The sequence below is a fragment of the Amblyomma maculatum genome, chromosome 9, assembly GCF_055883805.1.
Source record: "Amblyomma maculatum isolate TAMU_Amacu chromosome 9, ASM5588380v1, whole genome shotgun sequence".
Lineage (NCBI taxonomy): Eukaryota > Metazoa > Arthropoda > Arachnida > Ixodida > Ixodidae > Amblyomma > Amblyomma maculatum.
The window spans coordinates 71,610,927-71,636,460 of NC_139352.1; the positions used below are offsets into that span (position 1 = coordinate 71,610,927).

Consider the following 25,534-nt stretch of genomic DNA (forward strand, 5'->3'; position numbering starts at 1 on the left):
TACTGCGCGCCTTTGCACGCGCACGTGGATATTATATTAGCCAGTTGTGATTGTGTACACAGTTTGGTTGGTTTGGTTTGTGGGGTTTAACGTCCCAAAGCAGCTCAGGCTATGAGAGACACTGTAGTGGAGAACTCCGGAAATTTCGACCACCTCGGGTTCTTTAACGTGCACTGACATCGCACAGCACACGGGCGCCTTGATTTTCGCCTCCATCGAAAAGTGGCCGCCGAGGACGGGATTCGATCTCGCATCTTTGGGAACAGTGGTCGAGCGCCGTAACCACTGCGCCACCTCGGGGGGTGATTGTGTACACAGTGGAAATCCATCTTAATCCGACATATCTCGTCTTTCTCTTCTATTTGTTACGTGACGCAGCCCTCCCGGCATGTTATTTTGTTTTGATTGTGCGCACAGTGGAATTCAAAACAAAAGAACATGCTAGGAGGGCTGCGTCACGTAACAAATAGAAGAGAAAGACGAGAGATGCCGGATAGACGGACATGTATACCGTCCCCATGGTATCACCTCTAGAGCAATCCCGGAGACGGCAGCGGGGTGACCTGCCCATGTATGTTTTTATGCTACTAGCCAGCCAGCTGAAGAAATAAGGGGCGGTAGTTGTCTAGCATCACCACTAGGACCATAGAATCCCTGCGGCAAAACGTTTGCACCAAGCACAAGCATCTAAACAGAAACCGGGATTTAAGGAGGCGTGTGCACCATTAAGAAGAAGAAGAAATGGACATGGGCGGGACATGTAGTGCGAAGAGAGGATAACCGATGGTCGCTGAGGGTAACAAACTGGATTCCAAGGGAAGGAAAGCGTAGCAGGGGGCGGCAGAAAGTTAGGTGGGCGGATGAGATTAAGAAGTTCGCAGGGGTCAAGTGGATGCAGCTAGCACAGAACCGGGTTAAGTGGAGAAATATGGGAGAGGCCTTCGCCCTGCAGTGGGTATAGTCAGGCTGATGATGATGATGATGAAGATGATGTGCACCATTCAGAGAGAGTTTCTATCCGCGCATATGGAGCACTTGCTTAGCCGAGGACTGAAGGTCGCCATCGTGCCAAGAATATAAGCTGCGGAAATATCGGCATCATCATTCAGTAATGTTTCTTGGCTTCCCCTGTAGCTGTAGCTTTTATACTATTGAGACGGGGGTGCTACTTTCATTACGTGAACGTGAATTCATGACTGACTAATAGTCCACGTGATGTATGTTGTCAAACACAAATTGAGTAAGCGTACAGTAACCTGCGGGGAAACGGGGCAAAACGCAGCCCTCTTGTTTTGGTTTTCACGGGATTGCCAGCAATTGGCGCAGCCATCGGCATGGGGATGGAGTGTTACTCGCACTGACGCTGTTCTGTCTAGCATTTTAGCATAAGCTTGTTGTAGTAATGATGTCAGCAATGCCGATTTTGTATAATATCCAGAACAGGGTATCTAAAATGTCTTGAAGATATATTCTGCTGCGTAGAAAATTGGTCTCTTTCTGCTTAGCACCTGACGCTGCATATCCACACGAATAAGATCACGTGTATAGGGACTATACCGTCTCACTGCGGCAGGCGCGTACTCGGTACACTACAGTCGAGGCTAAGTAGCAAGGCTACAGGGTGGCATTTTATCACATTTACTACACCTCAGGCCTACGTGGCCTCAGCCTCCTGTTTCAATTTAAGTTCTGTTTTAATGTTAAGTTTGTGGCTTCCGAACGCTAACTATTCCTTTTCCTCACTGAAAACCTAAACTTGGGACTGAACAATTGCCCATGTGATTTACGTCATCAAATCAAAAGCACAGAGCATCTATCGACTTGATGCGGCAGTAGACGCGGCCCCCCTACTATTAGTAGGATTGCCGACAGGCGGCACGGCCCCTGGACAGCATATTAGGAGCATTGGCGTTATGTAGCCCCCATACTCTCTAGCACTATTGTATAATAATAATGTAGTTATAAAATCATTATTTCCCAACAGGTATATAACAACGACAATTTGAGGAACACTGCAACTTCAAGGGCATGATGCTATTGTGTTAATGGCTCCCTTTCGTGGCTTCCTTTGAGGATCCACATTCGCGTAAATGTTCGTTCGTCGTTTACTCATTAACAATTAATTCTTGCCTCTGTTATATCGCACGTGCTATTTATCACACATAAATAAGCTACTACATTGGGTGCAATATCATGCGACTTAAATACAAAGTCTCGCTTTGACAAAGAAGTGCGAACGCGCCTGCGCGGCCTGTGGGTAACATCACTAGTGTGTTCGGCCCTGTAGCTTTCGTTGCATATCCAGATAAAGTTGTTACAGAGTATAATTGTCTGGCATAAACTGCGCGAAGGTGCAACGAAGAAAGCATTCTGCGCAAAGAACTCCAGCTCGTCTTAAAGAAAAGAACCGGACCTTGGTGGGTACTGATGATAGAAAAGACTGTTCTGTTCTGCCCGCACGTGTTTAGCAGCTAAAAGCTTCTCAGGCCATCGACCTTTGATAAGTTTTGTATTGTTTCGTCAGCGCTTCCATCTTTGTCACCCCTTTCTTGTCTATTTCTTTGTCTTGTTTGCACTGGTTAATCAAATGTCAAACATCAATTCCAGCCATTGTATTCGTGAGCACTTGTGCCTTACCTTTTTGCCGTGATGCAACTACTGCCGTAAGTTTGTTGATAAAATCTGCACTCCGTTTGCAATGCCATTAGCCTCCGGTATCCACAGGATTTGAGAAAACAATCCTCACAAGTTCAAGAATTATGTACATTTTATTCGCATCAGTTGTTATCTGCACAGTGTGCACAACATGTGTGCATTTTTCTTATTCGAGCAGCTGTGGAAACACGCAAACCCTTATCCCCGTTCGCGATATTCACAAAAACAAAACATTACACAAACGTCCTCGATACTCGGGAAATATTACTCACTGGGTTTCCGAACCGAAACATTCGTATGAGCTTTTTCTAACATGTTGTGGCTACCACGGAGCGTTTTGAAATTAGAGTATAAAGCTGACGCTAGCATGATTCAATAAAGCGACATAGTTGCAAAGATCATAATCGCTTTGTTCGGTTTTATTTCAGTACTGAAAATCCCACACATAAGAAAGCATAAATTAATCGTCGATAAAGAAGTTCGAAGATGAATCGGGCGAATTCTATATTTCATATTTGGCATATGCTACAAACAACCGTGAGGTAACATGCGCACAAATTACTTTCGCTGAAGCGTGGGTAGTCACTATATATCAGACCTAATAATTGGTCAACCTTTACATGTTTAGAAGCATCAAAATACTATATTGCTATAATGTAGGGACGGTTATTGCATATTTCGTTCAGGTTATGGCAACCAGCCATTCTAGCTGCCGTCTTATCAGTGAATATTAGGCTCCTATTTACTAGGCTTTCTCATGTGCACTTACAGTTGTTTGTGTTGTGGTCAAAATATTTCGTTTTCGTCAATCTGACGTGACAGGTGTGCCATACGAACTCGGAAAAAAAGCTATTAAAAATGTGAGTCCTACTTTGAACAGCACTACTGTAACAGGGCATGACCGCTTGTGCACAATTACTTTTCCCTATCTGTCAGTGGTAGTTATCGCCCCAGTCTCGCCTATGAAGGGTTCACGACGGAAACCTAGCCGTGTACCAGTCGGCGATATCCTTCAGCACCTGCTGTCCCATCTCCCCAGGCTCCGTCAGCAGACTGTGGTAACACTCCTTGTAGACCTGCAAAAGATACAATCGTTAATAGAATATAGGCTAGTACGATAAAGAAAAGTGGCAAATAAACACCACAGCATATAATGAAATCCCACCCATCTGTCCTTTCACGACTCCTTTGTCTTCAATAAGTGCTACCATATAGCTTAGCACTCTGCGCCAGTTAGCCTCGCAGCAAGTTCTCTTATATTACCAGTGGCAAAACAGCACCAAAATTCCAGTGGCATCAGAAAAGAAACGCTCTGTACATGATATGACAATCATGCTTGTTTCGACGCACATAGGGTAGATATCACCAAAGAAATTGCCGAGGCCAAGCTAGTAGCGGAAGCGCATGAGGAAGAAAAAATGTATAAATTATGTCAGCCTTGCGTCAGTTTCTTTTTTTAGTAAGGAAAGGGATCATTCAGATGTTATATAGAATTTATGAATGGCACTATCCCGCTCAGTGTGACCTGTAAAATTCGCACACCTGAGGTTCTCGCTTTCGGAAAAATCAGTGCGCCTTCACACAAAGCACTAGAATTTATAAGCAAACGGTGATGTGTGTTCTGCGCATCGACATCGAGCTGCAAAACTCTACAACAATGCAGGGGCTACCCCGCATCAAGAACTGTGCAGCTGTCACATCATATAAGCTGCAGCTTGTACTGAACCCTTATATTGACTGACTTTACACTGATGAAAACCTTCGGGAAATTTTCGGTACAAAAATGTGGTAACTTCCTATCTTCCTGTTTCTAAGGGAGGCTATAATAGCCTAATTTATAAGGACTTTGAGGTAGTATAGAATGTTATAGTTTCAATTACTGTTAGGACGGTATTGACGTCGATACATATGGCTCGATAACATCTACTAGTTCAGCCTGTGCCATCGTCGTTCCAACAAGACAAGCAAACATTTACTATCTTATTCCTCATAAGATACCTCTACTGGACCAGAACTGGACGCAATTCGTGCTGCTGTAAAGTATATCTCTGAACAAGCTCCACAAAATGAACTGTGTTCTGTGATTCCAAACCTGCCCTGAAATGTCTTCAATCAGTCTTGAGCCATGGCGACCATGAGCAACTTGTAGCGGAGGTTTGACATCTGCACCACCGGACATTACAAGAGGGTCACAAATAATCAACCAGTGGACACCAGGCCATAGTGGAATTGTTGGTAATAGCTTAGCTGACGATACTGCTCGATCGGCTCACGATACAACAACATTGTGGAGATATCATCGACAAGAGCCGACGCAGCAAGGCACCTTCGACTGGCCGCCCAAAATCGTGGTCTACGCCTGTAGGCTGGACGTCCCGCTCGCCCCACTTTGACCAGTTACTTCGACTGCAGGTACCAATCGGTCTCCCCCGCTGTGATGCTACAACGTTGTGTCGCCTGTGACTACGAGTGGCGTTTACAAACCCCTATTCCCATCTCATCGACATGGCAGACTCTCCAACTTGTGAGCAGTGCGGGTGTGTTGAAACTATTTCGCACATTCTTTGTGACTGCCCTCAGTTTGAGCGTGAGCGTCCCTTCCTGGCTGCTACTATCCGTCGCTTGGACTGTCACGCTCTTACTGAAGCTAAGATTCTGGGCCCTTGGATGGCTCCATCACAAAGGAAATTAGTGAAGGCGCTCCTTGAGTTTTTAAAGAACTCGGGGTTGAGTTCAAGATTGTTAGTGTACGCTCATTACCCTATTTCACTATATAGATCTCTGGACCTGTTATAAACGCCTTTCCTTGGCGATCTTTCTTTTCTTTTTCTCCCTTTGTTCCCCTCCCCACTTGTAGGGTAGCCTCCTGGGTATCGCCTGGTTGACCTCCCTGCATTTCTATTCTCTTCTCTCCTTCTCTTTTTCAGAAACCAGTAGAGCACATTCGAAAAGCAAGCATCAAGGAGAATACCATATACTGGGCCCCGAACCTATAACTTATGAAGTAATATTTCCTCGTAGCCAGCTAGACTGTGTAGCTGTTTTGATGGGTTCATGAAGTTTAAAAACTACCAGTTTATTCGCATAAAACATAATGTTATCATAATACCGGCATCTCGCATGATGAAGAATTTCAATCAGTAAATTCGTTCACACGAAGCCGACGTCGCTGCCAGCGCCACAGTACGCACCATAAAAGCACTGATCTTCGAGTATCTGATTGCAACTGCAACCAACAAAACTATTGCTTGAGACATATACCTCGGCCTTCATGGCTTCGACACGTCATATTAGCATTGTACTTTTTGAGAGTTCAATGTACTTATGACTTTAAAAAGGAATATTAGCAAAGAACGGCAACAAGAGGCAGCAAAATAGTGAAATGCGTACGAATAAATTGATTTCTTTAGGAGTGTACCTTCATGCTCTTGTCTTTGCTGGGCGCCTTCTTGTAGAAGTCTTCGGAACCACCAAGGTCGCAGAGCTTGTCCCCTGATCCATGCTGGATAAGGAAAGGAATATCCACTAAGTCGATCTTGGCCTGGAGATCCTGCGAAAGATGGACGGAAATATGTTTCGTATCGTCTTCAACTTCTAACAAAACGTCTGACTTTAAGGGCAACTTCGTCATAGTCGGGGTAGTGTATGTAAAAGTCCTTCTTTGAACAATACTAAAAAAAAAAAAAAGGAATGCAGCTGATCGCAGCAGCTACCTATGCAGCACCATCTGCCTTGAGGCAATTTTAGCAATTAGTTTGTAAGGGGAGCGCAAAGTACATGCGTCAGAGCAAAACTAAAATCAATGCAATAGATATTACAATATCGACAATTACTTACTGCTGATGTATAGAAGATAAAAATTACGGTAGAGTTCGCACCCCTCTCATGACACTTGGCCTTGGCCTTTCCGAGAATAGCATCCTTCGTGGGAAACTTGAGAGTATAAATAACCCACCCTCCTGATTTGACGATTCTGAAAATATCTTCACTTAGAACCTACACCTCTTACGTCAGAGACAGAGAGCACAAAGACTGCTTGGGAAGCGGACCTTCGTTTGCTCTGGTGTGTTTAGTAGGTTTTTTTTCCCCTTCGTCGTGAACACTTACGCTACCAAAGTAATTATTGTTATTAATTACAGCAATATTTTTTGTGCCACATATAGTGAGTTTCTCACGCCCCACCCAGTCATTATGAAGACGGACTCCGTATAGTTTATAACAGCACATACGTTTCAGAGGGCACACAAAGGAGCAGCGTGAATTCACCACAAACTATTATTTATTTATTTATTATTTATTTATGGCGCTGATTTTGCCTCACGGCATAAAAGGTGGTGGTAGAGTTACAGAAATGCGAGGAGTGCAGCCATGTGCAAGAAGTCACATAAACTGCGTGCATAAATGTTGTTTGTTATCCATAAGTGGAAATGAGAGTCACAAACTATCTGCAGCATTCATCGTCATTATCCACCCATACCTAATTGCATTAATGATTACCTTCAATTTTCAGCTTACGCATTGTTTACATTGGCAATGAACTTTGGAAAATTAATGAGTGAAAATAAGGTGCTTATAGCATCAGCGAAATACAAGACTCTTTGGCCATAATTCGTAGTTGCCGAAAAAAAAAACGACTAATTTCCATACTGCGAACAAAATTTTCATTCCCCCCTTTCCTTCTTTTTCATTCTCTATGACCCCCAGCCCGACGTTTAGGATAGAAAACAGGGGGTTGGCTGGGTAACCTCGCTGCCTTTCAACCCTTTTTGTCGCCCTCTTTCTCAGAACTCGTTCCTCTCATCAATTGACACCTGCGTCGTGTCCTTGTTGCGACAGCGTTGTTTTCTTAAACCACATCGAAGTAAAAGGGGTGGGGATGCAGTAATTGTTCTTTGGGACACAAACAGAAAAAAAAAAAAAGAACATTCCTTGGAGACACCCGCGAAGCCCCAGAGGACGTTGCAGCTCAAGGTCTCCCACGTATGGCATCAGTGTCTCCTGTTCGTTCTCGCAAAGTAACACAAAGGACGTAGTGGCTCGGAGCCAATGGTTCATTCTCACGCGAATATCACTAATGATGTGCGTGCGTGAGTGTGCCTTGGCTCGTTCAACTGTGAGTGTGGCTGCCAACATCTGGAGAGAGTATATCCTACAGACGAAAGAGCCTAAGGGCGATATTTGATGCAGCGCTGTCACTGAAATCATCGTGCGCTGTACACATACACATTGATTAATCGTAGAATTGAAATGGTCGTGCGCTGTACACAATGATTCATCGTGGAATCAGTGTGTTTGTAAACGAAACCAAATAAACAAAAAGAATCGACGAAAAACGATTTAAACTACACTCGCAACGTTAGCAAGGCATGTCTGAGCATCAGATTACCTCTCCCAGTTCACTCACTCGCTCTTTTCGCCGAAGATGAAAGCGATGTTGCAGTCTTTCGAAAACAACGCATTATACCGTGGCGTACCGCCATTAGCAAGCGGGGAAAAGCATGATTGCTTCTCAAAATTCGTCAGCTTAATGTTTGTTTTCCTGAACAGTCCTAAGATAGCAACGCTTGGAAAATCACAATCACCCGAGCTCATGCTTTCGCTAAATCTCACCATTCGTCGCAAAACAAACGTGTGTATAATGGAGATGAGCCCCCAGGCATAATGTGGAATAATTCTGCCATTCGTACAGTGCTTCAGAGCATTACTGCGATATGCCACCTTTGGTAGCTCTTAATTAGCGTCAACTTAGCAGTAAAGCAACAGCAATTTAACATCAAAATGACGCTAAGTCGTTGTCCCCGCGAGTAAGTGTTGCAACCTTCATCCAAATATAGGGGATTCTCGGTTACAAAGTGCAGGGTTGCTGTTTTCCTTGACCACGTGACTGAAACGTCAATAGAGTGCACACGCAACTCGCGGCAAGAAACACGTCGACGGTGTTTGCTCACTTGCGCTGCGTGAGCTCATGACTGTTTATCGCAAAACTGCGTTCCGAAGATATACGCGCGGAATAACAAGAAAGAAGTTGTCTCCAAAGCTGACGCTGTGTTCGACTAAAACGAAACACATATTAAGTATGGCGTAAACATCTTACATGCCGACTTCGCCCACTGGTTTTGCGCTTCTTGCTTACCCAACTCAGCCTAATCGGTCACATAGTTTTCAAAACTATTGCTACAGTTCGTAGAATTTCCAGCACATTAGTAAACATCTGGATTTTTTCTGCAACAGCATCGGATCAAAATGTTGTAACGTGCCTAACTGAAACTGTTTGCGGACTGCTTCTTCGTCAACACATACAATATCTCTCGTTCACCAGTCAATACCCAATAATATTCATGTGCGAAAAAAGAACGAAATCATCTGCCTCCGGACAGATCGCAATTGCAAATTGACCCTGGCAACGTATAACGCTACAACCCTAGCCTTTGAGGCTAGTATAGCAGTGCTGTTAGAGGAACTAGAGAGGTATGAAATCGGATATCAGAGGGACTTCGTGAGCTTAGGAGACCAAATGAGGCATATACTGTACTGAAGGACGAGCATCCAGTGTGTTATCGAGATTTACCGGATAGACGAGTATTAGGGGTAGGATTCCTTGTCAGTAAAATACAGCTGGTATGCACAGACATAAACTGCATAAGTGGTTGCCGCCTTGCCCGCTCTATTTCGGCCGTGGCTTTGACTATGTTTTCTTCCGCAAATCCTGCAAAAAAGGTTTTCATTATTCTCTTCTCACTAACCCTATTACAAACTACACTCTATGATTATGCTCGGCCGCAAAACAAAAAATACTATACAGACTTCGTAGGTGTTTCATTTATACGTGCTTATTCACTGGGTTCTTGATTACTGGAAAACATTTTCTCTCACTGCGCCAACGCCACCGAAAAGTTCTACGTGGCAATAACCTCATAAAATCTCATCTAATCGCATAGGCCCTCATACGGTTCACATCATCATCAGCAGCAGCAGCCTGACTATACCCACTGCAGGGCGAAGGCTTCTCCCATATTTCTCCACTTAACCCGGTAGTGTGCTAGCTGCATCCACTTGCATCCATGAGACCTTATGCAATTATATGCGACCTGTATGTGATTTCTTATGTGAATTGAGTCAGATTGTGTGAGAAAATGTGAGGTTACTGCCTCATACAATTTTTTCAGTAGGGGGGACTTTCAAAGCTGTCGCATTAAAACGGCAGGCAAAAGCAAGAAGTGCGTAAATTGCACTGCGCTTTCTTTTGAGGTCCACGGCTCTCTTCACCGAGGATATGCACTAAACACAAGAGCAGAGTGCGCGCATATTTACCTCGAGAGCGTTGAGTATGGCGGCAGCCCATCCCATGCGTACGCTGCCGTGGTACCGGAGCGGGTCGTTAGTCATCCAGGCCACCGTCTCTGGGTCCCGCGAAACTAACGACAGGTCCAGGTCACCGATGGGAAGGTTGGGCACCACCCGACCCAAGATGCGAGCCAGGGTCATCTGAATTCGGTGTAGCAGGACAAAATGCATCCAAGCCGGCATAAGCCCACAGGACAGACACAAGAGAAAATCGCAGTCACAAGTTCTATTGGCGCGTTGCCTCTGGCTTAAGAGCAATAACATGCGGTATGTAGGTCATGGCAGTGTTCACGAATGACCGGTTAATAAAGAGGTCATCGTACTCAACAATGGCCGGTTCCTAAAAAAAACTATTGCAAATAACATGCTCATGCGTGAAACCATTCAGGTACGAACGAAGGCTGCCGGCGTTTTATCAAGTTTTTTTTACAACTTCTGCCTTCAGTGGCCCGAAGTGAAGTAAATACGAATATCATGACAGCCTGTTGATTTAGAAGTAGCTAACAAACTTTTGAACATCGATAGCAGCTGTATTCACTGCGGCTTCCGAAGTTCACCGTGCTATCAAAGTAAGTGCGGAGACAGAAACAAATAGCGATATTTTTCCTCCTGCATTCGATTCCGCTTGCGTACAAGTAGCAACATATGCGTACTGGTTACCGCACTCACTATAAATTTGTTAATTATTCCTTTGGCGTCACCTGCATCACAAACGACACTCCTTATCAGATGCCACGCCTGGAAAAACGCTCGCTCTATTAATATTTAATGACACTGCACAGCAACACCCAGTCGAAAAAAACTACAGAACTGTGTCAAAAATACGACAGAATATCCTATAGTTCTGTCGTAACCATAAGATTTTTCTGTAGTTCTGTAGTTTTTCCGTAGTATATTTCTGTTGTCTGTAGTTCTGTAGAACTTTTCTGTTGTAACTACAGAAATTTCTGATGTTACTACAGAATGTTCTGTTGTCGCAACAGGTTTCCCGTCAAAAACCGCACAGAAATTCTGTCGTAACATCAGAAAATGTTCTGTAGTTGTTTCCGACTGGGCATGCTGCCATCTGAAAGTCTTTTTAACGAAAGATCTTCTTATGAGCGATTACGCGTAGTTCCAAGCAGGTAGTCATGCAGTTAGCGGTTTTTAGGTCACGCCTAAACGATTTTACTGAAGGTTAGTAGTATTCTGTGCATAAATGCCTTGAAGTAATACATTCATGCGCGTGTTGTGCTTGACTATACATTTTAGGTGCATATCTCTTAACCAGGATGTTCACGTTTCTTAAGGAGATGAATGCAGCCTGTGGCCATTAGTGTCTGACGAATCCCTTCTTGCTCACTGTCTTTTTTTTAGTTATGTACAGGCTTTTATAGATTGTAGTATCCGATGCAGCAATCTGCCAAGGATGAATATATCTCCATATTATTCTTCCATGGCGGTAAGTTTCCATTGCAAGAACCTGAATGGTAAGTTATTAAGGGAGATGAAGGGTGCTACAAATGTGGAATACAGGTTGCCCATGCAGGTGATCTACCTTCACTTCAAACATGAGCAGCAAGCGTACATGGCTTGTTTAGAACAAATCCAATGGTATCCGTGTTCTCGCCACTCATAGATATATACCGCCTCCCCATTCCAAAATCGCCCCCAGGACACCTTCACTACACGTGCCATGCTGATATCTCGTGGTTGTCCTCTCTACCATATCCGCTTAGTTCTTGCCAGAGCAGTCGCTGCTCTGAAGTTAAGGTTAAAAACCGACTGTGTGGCTGCGATTTGGAATATGCGCTGATTGAATATGAAGACTCTTATTTTACAAAAAAAAGAGCATCATGCTTGCCTAGATCCATATGCAGCATTCCCACAGGTGTTCGCCGCTTCAAACTGTGGGCGCCACGTGTTCTGCACCGCCACCACAACCAACCAACACCACCAAGCAGAGTTCTTTGACCGCATCAGTTACGAAACTGTTCACAGCGCCCTTGCTTTAAAATACGGTATTGTAAGTGGTCAAACTCGAATTCGAGCAGACTGCCATGGCAGCTGTGACATTTGAAAACTGCTGAAGGCTGGCTACACTATGGAAAATAAAACATGCACTGAATCATGAACCGTTAACAGCGGCCCTCGTAGGCGGTGCCACTATCTGACTACCTCTAAAACTGTGGCTCCACGCCTCGAGTTTGGTTAGGAGTCTCATAACTGGTGTGGTTAAGAACTCCGACCAGTAAGGGCATTCTGACGCACCTTAAGCCAAGTGCCCTGTTCCTTGTCGACGGCTAAAAGCGGGGCCATCATAATGAGCCCTGCGATGTCTTTGGGCCTCCGTTCGGCCGCCATGGCGACTAGCAAGCCCCCCTGTGGAGAGAAAGGAAAGCGACAAATTCAATGATAAGGTTTCGTTACCTTAGTCCAGGTTCCCTGTACGGGGTCGATCCGTACGGCAGGGCCATTCAGCACCATGCCGGCAAATTCGCCGGGTCGCTCCAGGACACTCTTCACGCACATTGTACCTCCCTTGGGTCGTTTTGTCGGGGAGTAGTTGGAAGGGCACCGCCACCAGGCAATGTTAGTAATGCAGGAAGGAAGGGGTTAGGGTTAGTTGAGGTTTAGTAAGGAGTGATTTATGCATATTAATTTCAGCAATACGTCATGTTATATTCTCGGGTGCATTTTTCGGACAACTACAAACGCGGTAAAAAATACTTGGATTAGAGAGAAAAAGTCAAAAGAATAAGCCTTTCAAGAAAATGGTGAATGCCAAAATATATCAACGATGTGAAAGAGACATTGCATGCTTAGCTGATCAGGTTACTGCTGTTACCAAAGACTGAGACCCCACTGACATGTTAATGATGTTAGGTAAAATTTGTGTGCTGTTAAATGTAATGTATGGAGAAGGGACACTTGTACCAAGCGACGCCAAATATTCTAAATATCTGGCAACATATACAAAAACGGCAGAGCACGCTGAACAACATACGCACAAAGCTAATCGCGTCATGACAAAAAATCTAACTAAGACGGTATTAGTTTGGGCAAGTTAGTGATCATTAGTACCTAAGGGGGCCAAAATTCAACGCACTAACAAATGAATTACAAGGACTCAACACTTACATCAAATATTGTTTTTTAAGCATGCACCCGCACACTTATGCAAAAAGAAGGCATTGGTTTTAGCTTGAATGCATTAACTCGCATTGCAATCACCGTGCTACTGTTGTTCACTTTTATGCTTAAAATAAGCGCACAGGGCTGTTTAGGGCGACAACAATACATAAACAGAGTGCACTCAGGGACGAAACGCAAAGCGCCCGCGCACTTTGCGAATTCAGCGAGGTCAAAGAACCCCACACGGTTGAAATGATTCCGGAGCCTTCCACTAGGGCGGCCGTCATAGCAATATTGCTGTGGGATGTTACACCTTATATATAATCCAAAGCAAACTGCGCACAAGTTTCTAGATGTACCTTCTTGGTAGTGTCATTCTTTTTTCTTTCTTGCATGTAGTTCTCATCGGGACCTTTCCATACTTTTCTTTAGATCAGCCATGTTCCTGACCCTACGGGGTTAGGACAGGTAGGTCACCGCCGCTTGCGGCGGGGCCTAGCCTGCCACCGAATTTTTATCTGTTGTTGGCCGTCATTGCACCCGCCATCGCTTAGGTGGTGGACGACGGCTGTTGCGGCGCGTGTCTTTCTCTCCCTCTTCTTTTTCCTTCTCTACTTTCTTTTTCTGTCCACGTGGGCCCCGCCGGGGTGGCGCAGTGGTAAGACGCCCGACTACTGTTCCGGAGTACCCGGGCTCGAACCCTACCTCGGCGGCTGCGTTTCGATGGAGGCGAAACAAAGAGGCGTCCGTGTGCTGTGCGATGTCAGCGCACGTTAAAGATCCCCAGGTGGTCGAAATTACTCCGTAGCCCTCCACTACGGCCCCACTTTCTCTCTGTCCACTTTCACTCCCACCTTCCTCCCTTCCCTTACGGCGCTGTTGTGGTGTCCACATAAAACAAGTGAGACAGTTACCGTGCCTTTCCCTTTTTATAAATCAATCAATCAGCGGAGGTGGCGCAGCTACAGAGCCAGTAGCAGGCCCGTGCAGTTTCTTTCCCTTCTTCCTACAGCCACAACAACAACACATGTCGCATTTGTAAAAGCGAACTATGCACTTTGTAAGTATATGTGCTTGTCTTTTGTAAAATGCAATGCATTCTTGATGTGCTTCCCATTCGTGTCTCTGATTTTACGCTAATAGGTACCACATAAAGATTATTATGCGGACCTCTCAGTAGCCAGACTCACATTATTTCTTACTCAAAAAGGCATGCTCTCAAAGACAAGCACCATCGCCGACAGTGCTGAAGTTGGCAAAGCCTCGTTGGTGCTTTTTATGTAGTGTACCCTATAATTCGTACGCAGTACAGGCAGCCACAGTTTTAGCGGCTGTGCAGAAGCTCCGTAATCTAGAGTGCATCGATATCACTTTTCCTGGCTACCGGGCTAAGAGATATTTAAATTTTACGCACTGGTTTCACTGGCATCTCAACAAACGCAACACCTAGTTGCCAAGCTTTTCAAATATAGAATAATGCGCTGGATCATACATCGCACTTTTTTATGCAAATACCCTTATGACCAGCAGTTTCAACCTTCAACATTAGGTAACCAGAAAAAGTCGAAATTTAAAAGAAATATTTTAGTTGTATGATAAGCTGTCACATTTACTCTGAAATATAAAGGCCGTCAAGAAAAAAATGAAGCAAAAGAAGAGAAAATGAACAGGTGTGTCTATTCGGTCCTCCACTCGAAATCTGGTTTCATGTACAATTTCTATAGAAATCAAATTATTGGTAGAACTTTCAGTAAGTTCGACTTCTAACTGGAACATATAAAACCAGATCAAAAGTGTTGTCACAGTTTTCGTAACGTCTCCGAAAGCGAAAGAAAATACATCTTGAGCCAGTTAAAGGTTATTCAACAGTCAATGCTCTGTGTCAAAAGCTTTCAGAACCAGTCTAAGTCGTGTAGTGCAGTTCTTGTAGTGTCCGTGCGACGTGAGGAGGACAGGTACTTTAAATAAATCCGATGCGCTGAGTATGCACATCACATCATACAACAAGGCCCATAAATAAACCTCTTGGAGCTCCTTAACTTTAACAAACGCTGCACACAGGAAGGTCAATGGCATCGTGTAGACAGAGCAGCATTGTCTGTATTGTTTTTTATCTAACAAGCTCAGTAGCAGCATTGGTTTCAAACAGAATGCGTTCAATGCAGTCAACTTTACCAGCACGTCGCACTGCTCAAGGAGCGTATGAAGGGCATTATAAATGCCTCGCGACCTTAGCGAATCCAAAAGGATTCAAAACTTAGTACTGACTCGACAAGAGTACGCCCGTCATCTAAGCCGCATTCAAGAAAGAAAAGTGCACGGTAACACAACTGCGTTTCATATTACGGCGGGCCTAACCCGCCAAAACCAATATGGAGGGCTGCCGCCCCGGGGAGCAGCTTCGACCTCGGCGCGAACTAGAAACACAAAACACCGGCTGTAAAGGCTAAGCCATCGAACCTCTTGACTTTTCCCGCCGATGATGGCGGGAGACAAAAACAGGAAGAACAGTCTGTCCGCGCGCAACGCAGGCGAAAAAATCAAGCCGCGCACACTTCAATGCAAGATGTGGTGGATGTTGGTAAAGAAAAAGGAAAAAAAAAGATCTCCATCTGACGAAATTTGGAGAAACAGCCTGGAACGGCGACGGCAGCTTCGATCTGTCACGCAGTTTAATAACACCTTCGGCGAGGTGCAGAGGTTAGGAAGGGGGGAGCTCGAGGGGGGGGGGGGGGAGGGGGGGGGGGAGGAGAAGGGAAGCCGTCGAAATGTTTCTGCCAGTAAACAACTTTTCCTCTTTTGTCGTTCCTCGCTGTTTGTACACAGAGCACGGTGTGCCGCGGCTGTTGCCAGCGCGTCTAGCCAGCGTGGCGCGCACTCTCGTCGCTTCGCGAAGCACGCGAGAGTTGAAGCATCTCGAGAAGCGACAGACAGCCTTCAAAGGGAGAAAACAGCAAAAGTGAGGTGTGTCAGCGCAGATGCTGGCCCTCGTAAAAGCCATGAAGTTTATGATGCGTGCCATAAGGAAAGAATAAAACAATGAAACGTCTTTATAGAGGTCCGTGAGCAAATAAAAAAGGAGTTAGCAGGACGTAAGCCTCGGTGGATGTCAGCTGCTAACCCCTGTCGGCAGTCGACTGCAAACTAAGCGACAGCCCAGCAGCATCACGACCGTGCCCTTGATCGGCCTTGGTGTATCTTGCTTGCACTGCTTAATCCGAAATGTTCCTCGAATTTTTCCTCACGCACGAGTTGTCAATTAGCCACAGTGTTCTGAGACATCACTTCTTGCGAACGGTGATGTTTTAATTCCACCTTAAACAAAACCAAGACTTTCAACAACTGAATTGTCACAACAGTTAGTCTTACATTCTAGTACCTCCTTGTGGGCCCAACTTCGGGCAAGTTTATTTATTAGGGGGGTTCATGCGCGAGACTAATTACGTAATAAAAGTTACAGTGACGCAATTTCTTTCTGTACAAACCTACCAGATTTTCGCATTTGTAAAATGTAGGGGTCATTAACGAACAAATTATGGATGCTCACATCTTCATCTCACATTTTCACTATCTGCGACTTGAAAGTTATAAGATATTTGAGGAATATTATCGGAAAACTACTCGCTATAGGTGCTACGGCTGTAGCGAGCATGAACACGACCGTGCAATCGTGGGTGGTGTATATATATGCGATTTTTCGTCAAATATTTTGGAGTTTGACATCCGTAAGTGGAAACAGGGAAGGCATTTGGAGCTTATTCTTTTCCACAGTATAAACATGAGCAAGTTTGGTGAGGTAAATTATTTGTTAAAAATTCTGGGGCACTAAAACTCTTGCATACGACTACGATGACATAGCGTTAATGCTTCCCATTACGTGGGGGGGGGGGGGGGGGGGGGAAGATTCCCCCCAGTTTCCTGACGTCATCTGTGTACACGCTATGTTGACACGGACACCATTTGTTACTTCTTTTTTTTATTTACCACAAGATAAACAGGATACTTTATCCGAGTCGAAGAAACATGTTTCGTACGCTTTGGGATATCGTGTATGACTCGCGACCTAATACGGGTCGCGAGTCATACACGATATTCCTGTACATCCCTATACATCCCTATTCCCATATCGTTACCCCAATTTCCTTTTTCAGCACATTTAGTTTAGATTCTTACGCGTCATAATGAGGTTTCATCGAGTCATGTTGCGACCTTTTGATCCCCCAAAAGTATATTAACTGATGGTTTAATCGATTTCAATTTTGTGTCACGTTTCGACCTTTTCCACTAATCACAAATTTTTGTAGGCAATAATGCCTACAACAACTACGCCGGCCTTCTCGGGTGTCGTCTATACCTCGCGACATAAAGGTCAGAGGCTTGATTTCTATATAATTACCAAACTTTTCTTTTCAGAGCAATTATCTAAATTATTACCTTTCATAATGACGCACGAGTCATGTTGCAAACTTATAATCTAACTTTATTTTATACTTTAATAAGCTTCGTCTCAGTATCACGTACGAATCCATTCAGCCAACCCTGCATTTCGTGACGCAGCGATGCCTACAACTACGCCTACTTTTCACTGAACAGTAGTACCCTTCTCTCGCGTTAGTAAGATTGCCGAATTGTATATAAACCAAACACCGCCACCGCTTCTTATCTGAGTGGTAGCGACAAATAGGCGGGTATATCATAGTCGAAAGTAACTATACCAGCTCAAACTTGCCGTAATTATGTTAGCTATTCATAAAAACTAGACAGGCATCTCTGTCATTTAAAAATGTCAATGCACACCATTTGTCAGAAGATTAGAGCATGAGTGATTTGTTTCTGAGCTGCAGTCTGTAGGCCGTAATGCATCTCCAGTGTTGTACACCCTTTGTCAAAAGTTTAGAGCAAAGAGGGTCTGCTTCTGAGCCGTACTGTGTGGCTCGTAATGCATTCCCAGGTTTCCAAACTTGCTGAAGATAAGAACATTTCTCGTACTATCCTCTCCAATGGCTTCCATGATTATTAAAAAAAAAGTCATAATATACATCCTAAAAACAAACCCTCTGGGCTCTAAACTTTTGACAAAGGCTGTATATATCCGCAAAACGCGCAGAAGAAAATTCTCATGCGGTTCTTAGCCTGCGAAACCGCACACGCTGCGTTATGAAACCACAAAAAAAAAAAAAAAAAAAAAAAAAAAGAAAACATTTCCCGCTATTGATCTCAGATCAGCGGGAATCTTCTTTTTTTATTATTATTACGGCTTTTGCCACCGGTACAACAATTGAGCAGGACGAACGGCTCGAACGAAAACAAAAAGAAAAAGTTACGTTCTGCTGACGACGCTTCCTGTGCTATCGGATCCTCGTCCCCTCTTTTCCGTTCGTCTCCTCATCCGCCCGATTTCTACAAAAACCGCTATGGTCGACATAATTTCATCCAAATACAGTTGTCCTTGCACTGCTTTTTCTGCTCATGCTTTTTTCTTTCTTCATATTTCAATGTCGTCATGTCCCTCTGATGCGCCTCTCGATTGCTGCCTCCGTTCATCATACCTGTCCAATTCGTTTTCTTCCGTCGTTTTACAAGCTCGAAACCCTTGCTGGGCTGGGGGAGTCTGCGTAATGATCGCGATGCCACTACCACAGCGTCTATTGGGCGACCCAGAAATTCAATCCTTGCTTTTTCTCTCCCTCTGCTCAAAATATTATATTTTTTTTTCCACCACCGGCTTCCTTATTCAGCACTTCTCAGAGCGATTTCTCTCTGGTGTAATCTGCGCTACTTTTCTTCGCTCTTTGTTTGCAGCCGGTGTAATCGCGGCTAGGGGAGCTGTCATCTCTTCGCAATTCGGCGTTACAAATAGTCTATCGCGAAAACGCGTTACCGTGCTTTCGTGGTGGATTCTTCCACCGATTCTGAGTTCGGACACAGATAGCTGAATGTTCCACGACTTCAAAACCTTTCTTTTTGTTTTAGCCATTTTTGGCGTTTGCTATCGCCGAACTGGATATATTCAGATCGTCATCAAGGTTCATGGCGACTTACCGGTGGGTGCTGGGTCGTTTGAGAAATCGGATCCTGGCAGCGATAGCTGAGTGATTATTTCATAGATTGACTATTTATTTCATTCATTCATTGATTCATTCCTAGATTGGTTGATTTAGTTATTTATGAATTCGTTGACACATTCATTGATTTTAATTATTTATTGACTTACTCATTCATTTATTTATTTATTTATTTATTTATTTATTTATTTATTTATTTATTTATTTATTTATTTATTTATTTATTTATTTATTTATTTATTTATTTATTTATTTATTTATTTATTTATTTATTTATTTATTTATTTATTTATTTATTTATTTATTTATTTATTTATTTATTTATTTATCGTGTAGCAACTATACTGTGGACTATAAGGTAAAACTCTGAAAGAGACCAGTTCAGTTCGACCAAAAGAGGTTCATTGACGCCCACTAACACTGCGCGGTACACGGAGATCTAAAATTAAAGAAAAAAAAATCAAATTGGGCCCCTCCGATGCTGGGATCGAATTCTCGAACTCAACCCCTGTGCCCGATGAAGAATCGGAACCACCGTGAAGGGTGTTTGTGACAAATTACGGCAGCTAAAATCGTCACTTTGCTCTCCACTTTGTAATCTTCCCTTGAGCAAGTCGACGTGCTTGATCACAAAGCTCTAAGGCGGCACCTCTAGACCAGGTTTGCCTTTACGTCCACGTTCGCCTGGTGTACACGGTTGTAAAACACCCATTGTAAATCTCTACCCGTCTTTAATACCCTGCGTTTTCTTGGTGAGACGCTTTGCAGAATGATACCAGCCAAGACGAGATGTCATGTTGAGGTGAAGTCGTGCAGTGCAACTGAGCTGTTCCTTAACGTATCTTTTTTTAAGTTATTGAGCAAAACGACGGCTATATTATGACCGCTATAAATATAGAATATTGACAACATATCGTTTTTACTGTTTTCAATAATCAGTTAACCAACTGTTCAGAATTGTTTTAGCCTTAAGCGAAAAGAACTTTAGTGCTAAGTAAGAAGAGGAAGAAGCCAGTTAGACAAGGTCTTGAAAATGGCAGTGGTGGTACTGATATGGAAGTCGTGGTATTAAACTCAGAAGTTTCTTGTACGCCATATTTCAAGGCAATACGTATAGCGTCCACGTGGTAGAGGAGACCTTAAATAAGGCTCATCTTAAGGGTCACCTAAGTAAAAAATGGTAAGGATGAATGCCTTCTAAAGGAAACATTGAGGTCACTCATTTTTCACTCTCGATAAATAAAGTGAATATTTGACCTTGTCTGACCTTTTACATTTTTGTCCGACAACAAGAGATGCAAATTTCTTTTTTTTTTTTAACAACAACTGCATACAATATACATTCTGCCTCTCGATACCAACGCTCGAGATTTGCACCGAGAACGACACAGTGAGTGAGAAGAGTCTTCACCGTGGAAGCTCTTGCGTGGATTTGCCTGTGAGGAAGAAACGGTATGGGCGAACCTGTGTGAATGAAACACCCTGCGGACGAGCGCAGTTTATTTAATGAATCGGTCGATTAATCGGTGACACGTAACTGTATTTTATTCTTCGAGTTGTTCTATCTAATTCAAGCCTCACTCTCCTTGAAAGAACTGATTCGCAGTTAGAACGTGACAATCTGTGTCTACCGCTGTCCCAACCTAAATTTACCCTTCAGCGGCACACGCAGAATACGGTGCAACCTAAATGTGCCAACTGTCCAGTTCACCGTTATCTAAGTTGTGAAGGTGAGTACAGAAAAACAAAAAGACAGAAAAAAAAACGCATAATTGAACGCAGAAGAGGAGAGGAGTCGTGACAGAAATCCGTGGACAGTACATGGCTCTTAGTTGTACGTACACCGGGTCGTAAGTGCGTTTTAACTTCGCTAAACTGGACTGCAGAAGAAAAGTATACTGACCATGGAGTGTCCGAAGAGGAAAACGGGTCTTCCCGGGAATTTCTGCCTGACCAAGTCGACGTGCGTTAAGATGTCGTCCACGTAGATGTCAGCCGACTTGACGGTGCCCCGCGGACCCTCGCTCTTGCCGTGACCCACTGCGAAGAAATTAAGAGAAATGAGTTCCAGGAAAAAAAAAAAAAAAAAAAAAAGGAACGGGGAATGTAATGTAAATAGAGAGATAACATACGCTCTGTGGCGATAAGCACATTTCAGTAAGAGTCCGAAGGATATAAGGTAAAACGCATCTGCGTTTTCATCTAAAGGCACGCGCTGTGTTTTCAATCCCTATTACACGCGTATTCACCAACGTTAGGCGTCAAACGCATTGTAATCGGCTCATTTATGTTCTGTGACAAGAGTTTGTCGGCTCAAGGAAAGGTATAAACTTTCCGCCGAGCCTTCTTATGTGCATGCCGCGTGTCATCTGGACGTACGAACGCCAGGCGGCTCTTTCTTCGTACTTTATCCGAATGTGTTTAAATGGCCCTCGTCTCAGCTTCCAAACTGGGTCATCATCCCCATCATCATCATCATCAGCAGCAGCAGCAGCAGCAACAGCAGCTGGACATGTCTCATATTTCTCCAAGCAACCCAGTCCTGTGAAAACGTCATCCAAGTGACCTCAGCAAACTTATTAACCTCATCCGCCCACCTAAATTTCCGGCGCCCCCTGCTAAGCTTTCCTTCGTTTGCAATCTAATTTCTCACTTTAGCGACGATCCCTTGTTCGCCCTTCCCATCAAGGCCTGCCAATGTCCATTTTGTCTTCTTGGTTTCGACTAGAATGTCATTGACTCGAGTTTCTCCTCTGACCCACTCTGCACGCTACATGCCTCTTAACGTTACACCAACCATTTTCCGCTCAATAGCTCCCTGCGTTGTCCTCAACTTAAGTAGAACCCTTTCCCTAAGCGTCCACGTTTCTATCCCATATACGTGAGTAGTAGTAAGACACAACTGTTATATGCCTTCTTCTTGAGGGACAACACCGGTGAGATGCTAACACATTGGCAGCTTAGCTTACACCTAGAGTAAAGAGTTGCAAAAGCTGTGCAGTGCGCGCATGTTTATCACTAAGTGGCAGCAGTCGATCCTGCATAAAAATGGAGTTTCGAGTCCTTTCTATAAACTTGTAAGCCGACCATTGTATATGAATGTAAGCAGATAAGCGCAAAACAAATGCCCAACGCGACTAGAGACATCTTTTTTTTTTCTTCGCATCTATTTATTTACTTGTGATGCCGTGCTGCCCTCTACGAGGGGATTCTAGTACAAAGAGGTGCATAAGGTACCTCAGGTCAGGACTAAACGGAGTTGTCTGCATTGGCGTTGTATCCTTTACAAATGTGTTTTTCAGGTGGCCCCACGAGAGAAATGTGAGCTCTACAGTGAAGGCTCTCTCTTGCCTACTCTTGATAGTCACATATTACGGTTAGTGATGTTTATATCATATCTCTTCCCCCCTTCACTTCAACTCTGTCCCTTGGACACAAAAACTGATAGACACCAGAAACAAAGCCCGAAAGCAATCAATGGCGTGATATAGATGCAACTCCATTCTGCAGCGCCCCTCCCTATGTCGTGTATGTTAGTGGTGAGGTAGGAAAGTACGTGCATAGAGAACTAGCCCGGTATCAGTGTACAGTGACTACACTAGTGGGGGAGGCGCAGCGTGCCGCGTGATTACGTGATGCAAACGGGCGTAACGAGGGCGGGCACTCGAATGAACTCTTCAGTGGGCATCAGAGATTGAGGGCGGTTCACAGCTGCCAATGTGACAGTAAGGGGGCAAAATAAAACGAAAATATAACATTTCTGTAAGATTTCTATAGCACCTCTCTTGAGGTGGGTCCAGTTTCCAATAAACTTAAATGGTAGTAAACAAAAAAAAATGGCCCCTTTGTATGAAGATTAGAACTAAATCAAATGAGTATGGTATGGTTTCATAGGTTTCAACGTCACGAAACGACTCGGCCTATTATGAAAGTCGTAGGGGATGGCTGCGCATAATTTAAACTACATGGTGTTCTCCAAAGGGCACGTTACCTTCCGCCTCCATTGAAAGACGGCTGGCGCGACCGGATCGAACAACGGCCGCCCGCTAAGTAGTGGCGCTCTATACTGTACTATTTCACTTCCGTTATTGCCTATTAGCAGTACTCTCTCTGCATGCGCTGTTCTACTATGCGGTAATGTACGCTGCAATGTTTGTGCTCTTGGAAAGGCACGCATCTCCAGCCATTTTCGAGGCCTTCTCTTAAACAACAGATGGCCAATTATTGCAAAATTGCATAAATATCCTCAGACACAAGGAATAATAATAATAATAATAATAATAATAATAATAATAATAATAATAATAATAATAATAATAATAATAATAATAATAATAATAATAATAATAATAATAATAACAACAACAACAACAACAACAACAACAACAACAACAACAACAACAACAACAACAATTATTATTATTATTATTATTATTATTATTATTATTATTATTATTATTATTATTATTATTATTATTATTATTATTATTATTATTATTATTATTATTATTATTATTATTATTATTATTATTATTATTATTCCTTTTATTTCCGTCCATTATGGAGGAGACTGTGGGTAGAAGTCGTTTCAGAAGAGTGCGACTTAGCTGGAGCCCGTAGCCTTCTTTACAAGGCAAGCAACAAAGCAATGCTGAAGGTTAGAACTTCAAGAAAGCAAAAACATGCAGAACTTTTCGAAAGTAGGAAAGCGGTACAAAGCGAAGGAGGAGGCAGAAAGCAAACAACGAAACAGCCTGAAAGCCAAAAAAAGAAAGGGGTACAATATGAAAGAAAGCGGACAAACAAAAGAAAGAAAGAAAGAAAGAAAGAAAGAAAGAAAGAAAGAAAGAAAGAAAGAAAGAAAGAAAGAAAGAAAGAAAGAAAGAAAGAAAGAAAGAAGCATGCTCAGAATACGAGGACAGATAATGACAGCAAAGGGAACAAAGAAAACGAGGAGAGAAAGAATGAATAAATGAAAAATAAAATAGAAAATATGTGCGCTCCACTGCGGTAAGATCGGAGCAGCATTTTATCACAATTAGCTTTTGACTGGGCAAGTTCAAGTGGATTTGCGCCGGAGTACAATGGAAAGTGGGCCGAACAGCTACTCTGACGGCGGTCCAAGGCCCTTCAGGAGGAAGTTGCGTGCGCGTCTGTTTGTGCCACTGACGCCGATACTGCCACGTGTGCTTCTCCTACCGCGGCACACCCCTACGTATATTGCTGCAGGGGAGGGCACGTTCCCATCCGTGGCCTCGACACTGGCTGCCTGTCAGCTCAACGCTGGAGGTCGAGAGATTGATGGCCAGGCGTCAAAGCATTTTTCCTTATAATTTGAACAGGCGAATTCATACCTGTGTATACATTCAGCTTCCGTGTATGCTAAGGATTGCTTCGTACTAATCACCTCTATGAAAGTAATAAAAGTAATAATAATAATAATAAGCAAAAGCGGCAGCAACATGTAGCAGTCGCGTTTGTCCACTGCATGACCTCTGCCTCTCCAAATGTCTTCCACTTGTGCATGTGATTTTTGTCTTTTTCGTTTGCAGAAAAATATGGTGCTTAGCCCAGTCAGCCGTAGCTTGATTCGGGAATCCAGCATGCGTACTTTGTGTCTTTTTTCCTGCACAATACACACTTCAGGCAATAAAAGAAAAACGTTGGCACTGTTCTTGGTTAAACGCGCATTAAAGATGGCCGAAGGAAGAATTCACAGCAATTACGTTCGTTTTTTTCTTCCTTTCCCTCTTTGACGTTTATTGTTGAATTGTTTTACCTGGAAAGCTCGTTTTTCGCCAGCCACGGCTGCGTTAGTCCATAATGCTTGCTAATCACATTTGGCGTTCTATTTTTACGTGGGCCTCTCGGTAACGCGGTGTAGTTTTTTATTTATTTATTTGCTTACCAATTTCGAACCGTTCGGAACCCCTAAGTGTTCTGATTAGGCTGAAGCAGTTGGTTCACACAAACAGCGCTATTGTTGATTAGATTCTTGCTTCGAGTTTCTCCGGTTGCACCTCCAAACACTTCTCTGCTTGGGTATGATTTCATGCAGGGCGACAGAGGTCAAAAAATAAAGCAGATGAAATGCGAGAGTGCTTATTTTAGCAGGTGTACCTGGCACTCCCTCACACAGACGCACGTCATACGATATCTTGAAATTCAAAGAAAGCCACAAGTTCTTGTGGAAATAATGACGGAAGCAAAAAGAAATGCATTTCCCCCTGAAGGGCTATTTATGCATTTTGGCTCCTTTTTGAGATTGCAGAGCGCGTCTGTCAACTCGGTTACTCGTGTCTTAATATTTTATCGAACATTGTTATATGCCAGGCCCTCTACAAAACTTGCAACCC

The 25,534-nt window shown here is 43.6% G+C and overlaps 1 protein-coding gene across 2 annotated transcripts in view; it reads right to left on the reverse strand.

Moving 5' to 3' along the window:
- Positions 1-2,749: 2,749 nt before the first annotated feature.
- The window catches only part of LOC146179375 (monoglyceride lipase-like), a 62,780-nt gene continuing 39,995 nt past the window's right edge, over positions 2,750-25,534 (reverse strand). Inside the window, exons 3-7 of one of the 2 annotated variants that reach the window (XM_084579002.1) lie at positions 21,082-21,218; positions 12,250-12,360; positions 9,967-10,140; positions 6,074-6,205; positions 2,750-3,731 (exon numbers count right to left, since the gene is read on the reverse strand). In XM_084579002.1, coding sequence (XP_084435128.1) covers positions 3,627-3,731; positions 6,074-6,205; positions 9,967-10,140; positions 12,250-12,360; positions 21,082-21,218 — 659 coding nt within the window. In that variant the 3' untranslated portion in view covers positions 2,750-3,626. Of the gene's footprint in view, positions 3,732-6,073; positions 6,206-9,966; positions 10,141-12,249; positions 12,361-12,408; positions 12,520-21,081; positions 21,219-25,534 lie in introns of both variants that reach the window. The other variant, XM_084579001.1, reaches the window with a different exon arrangement.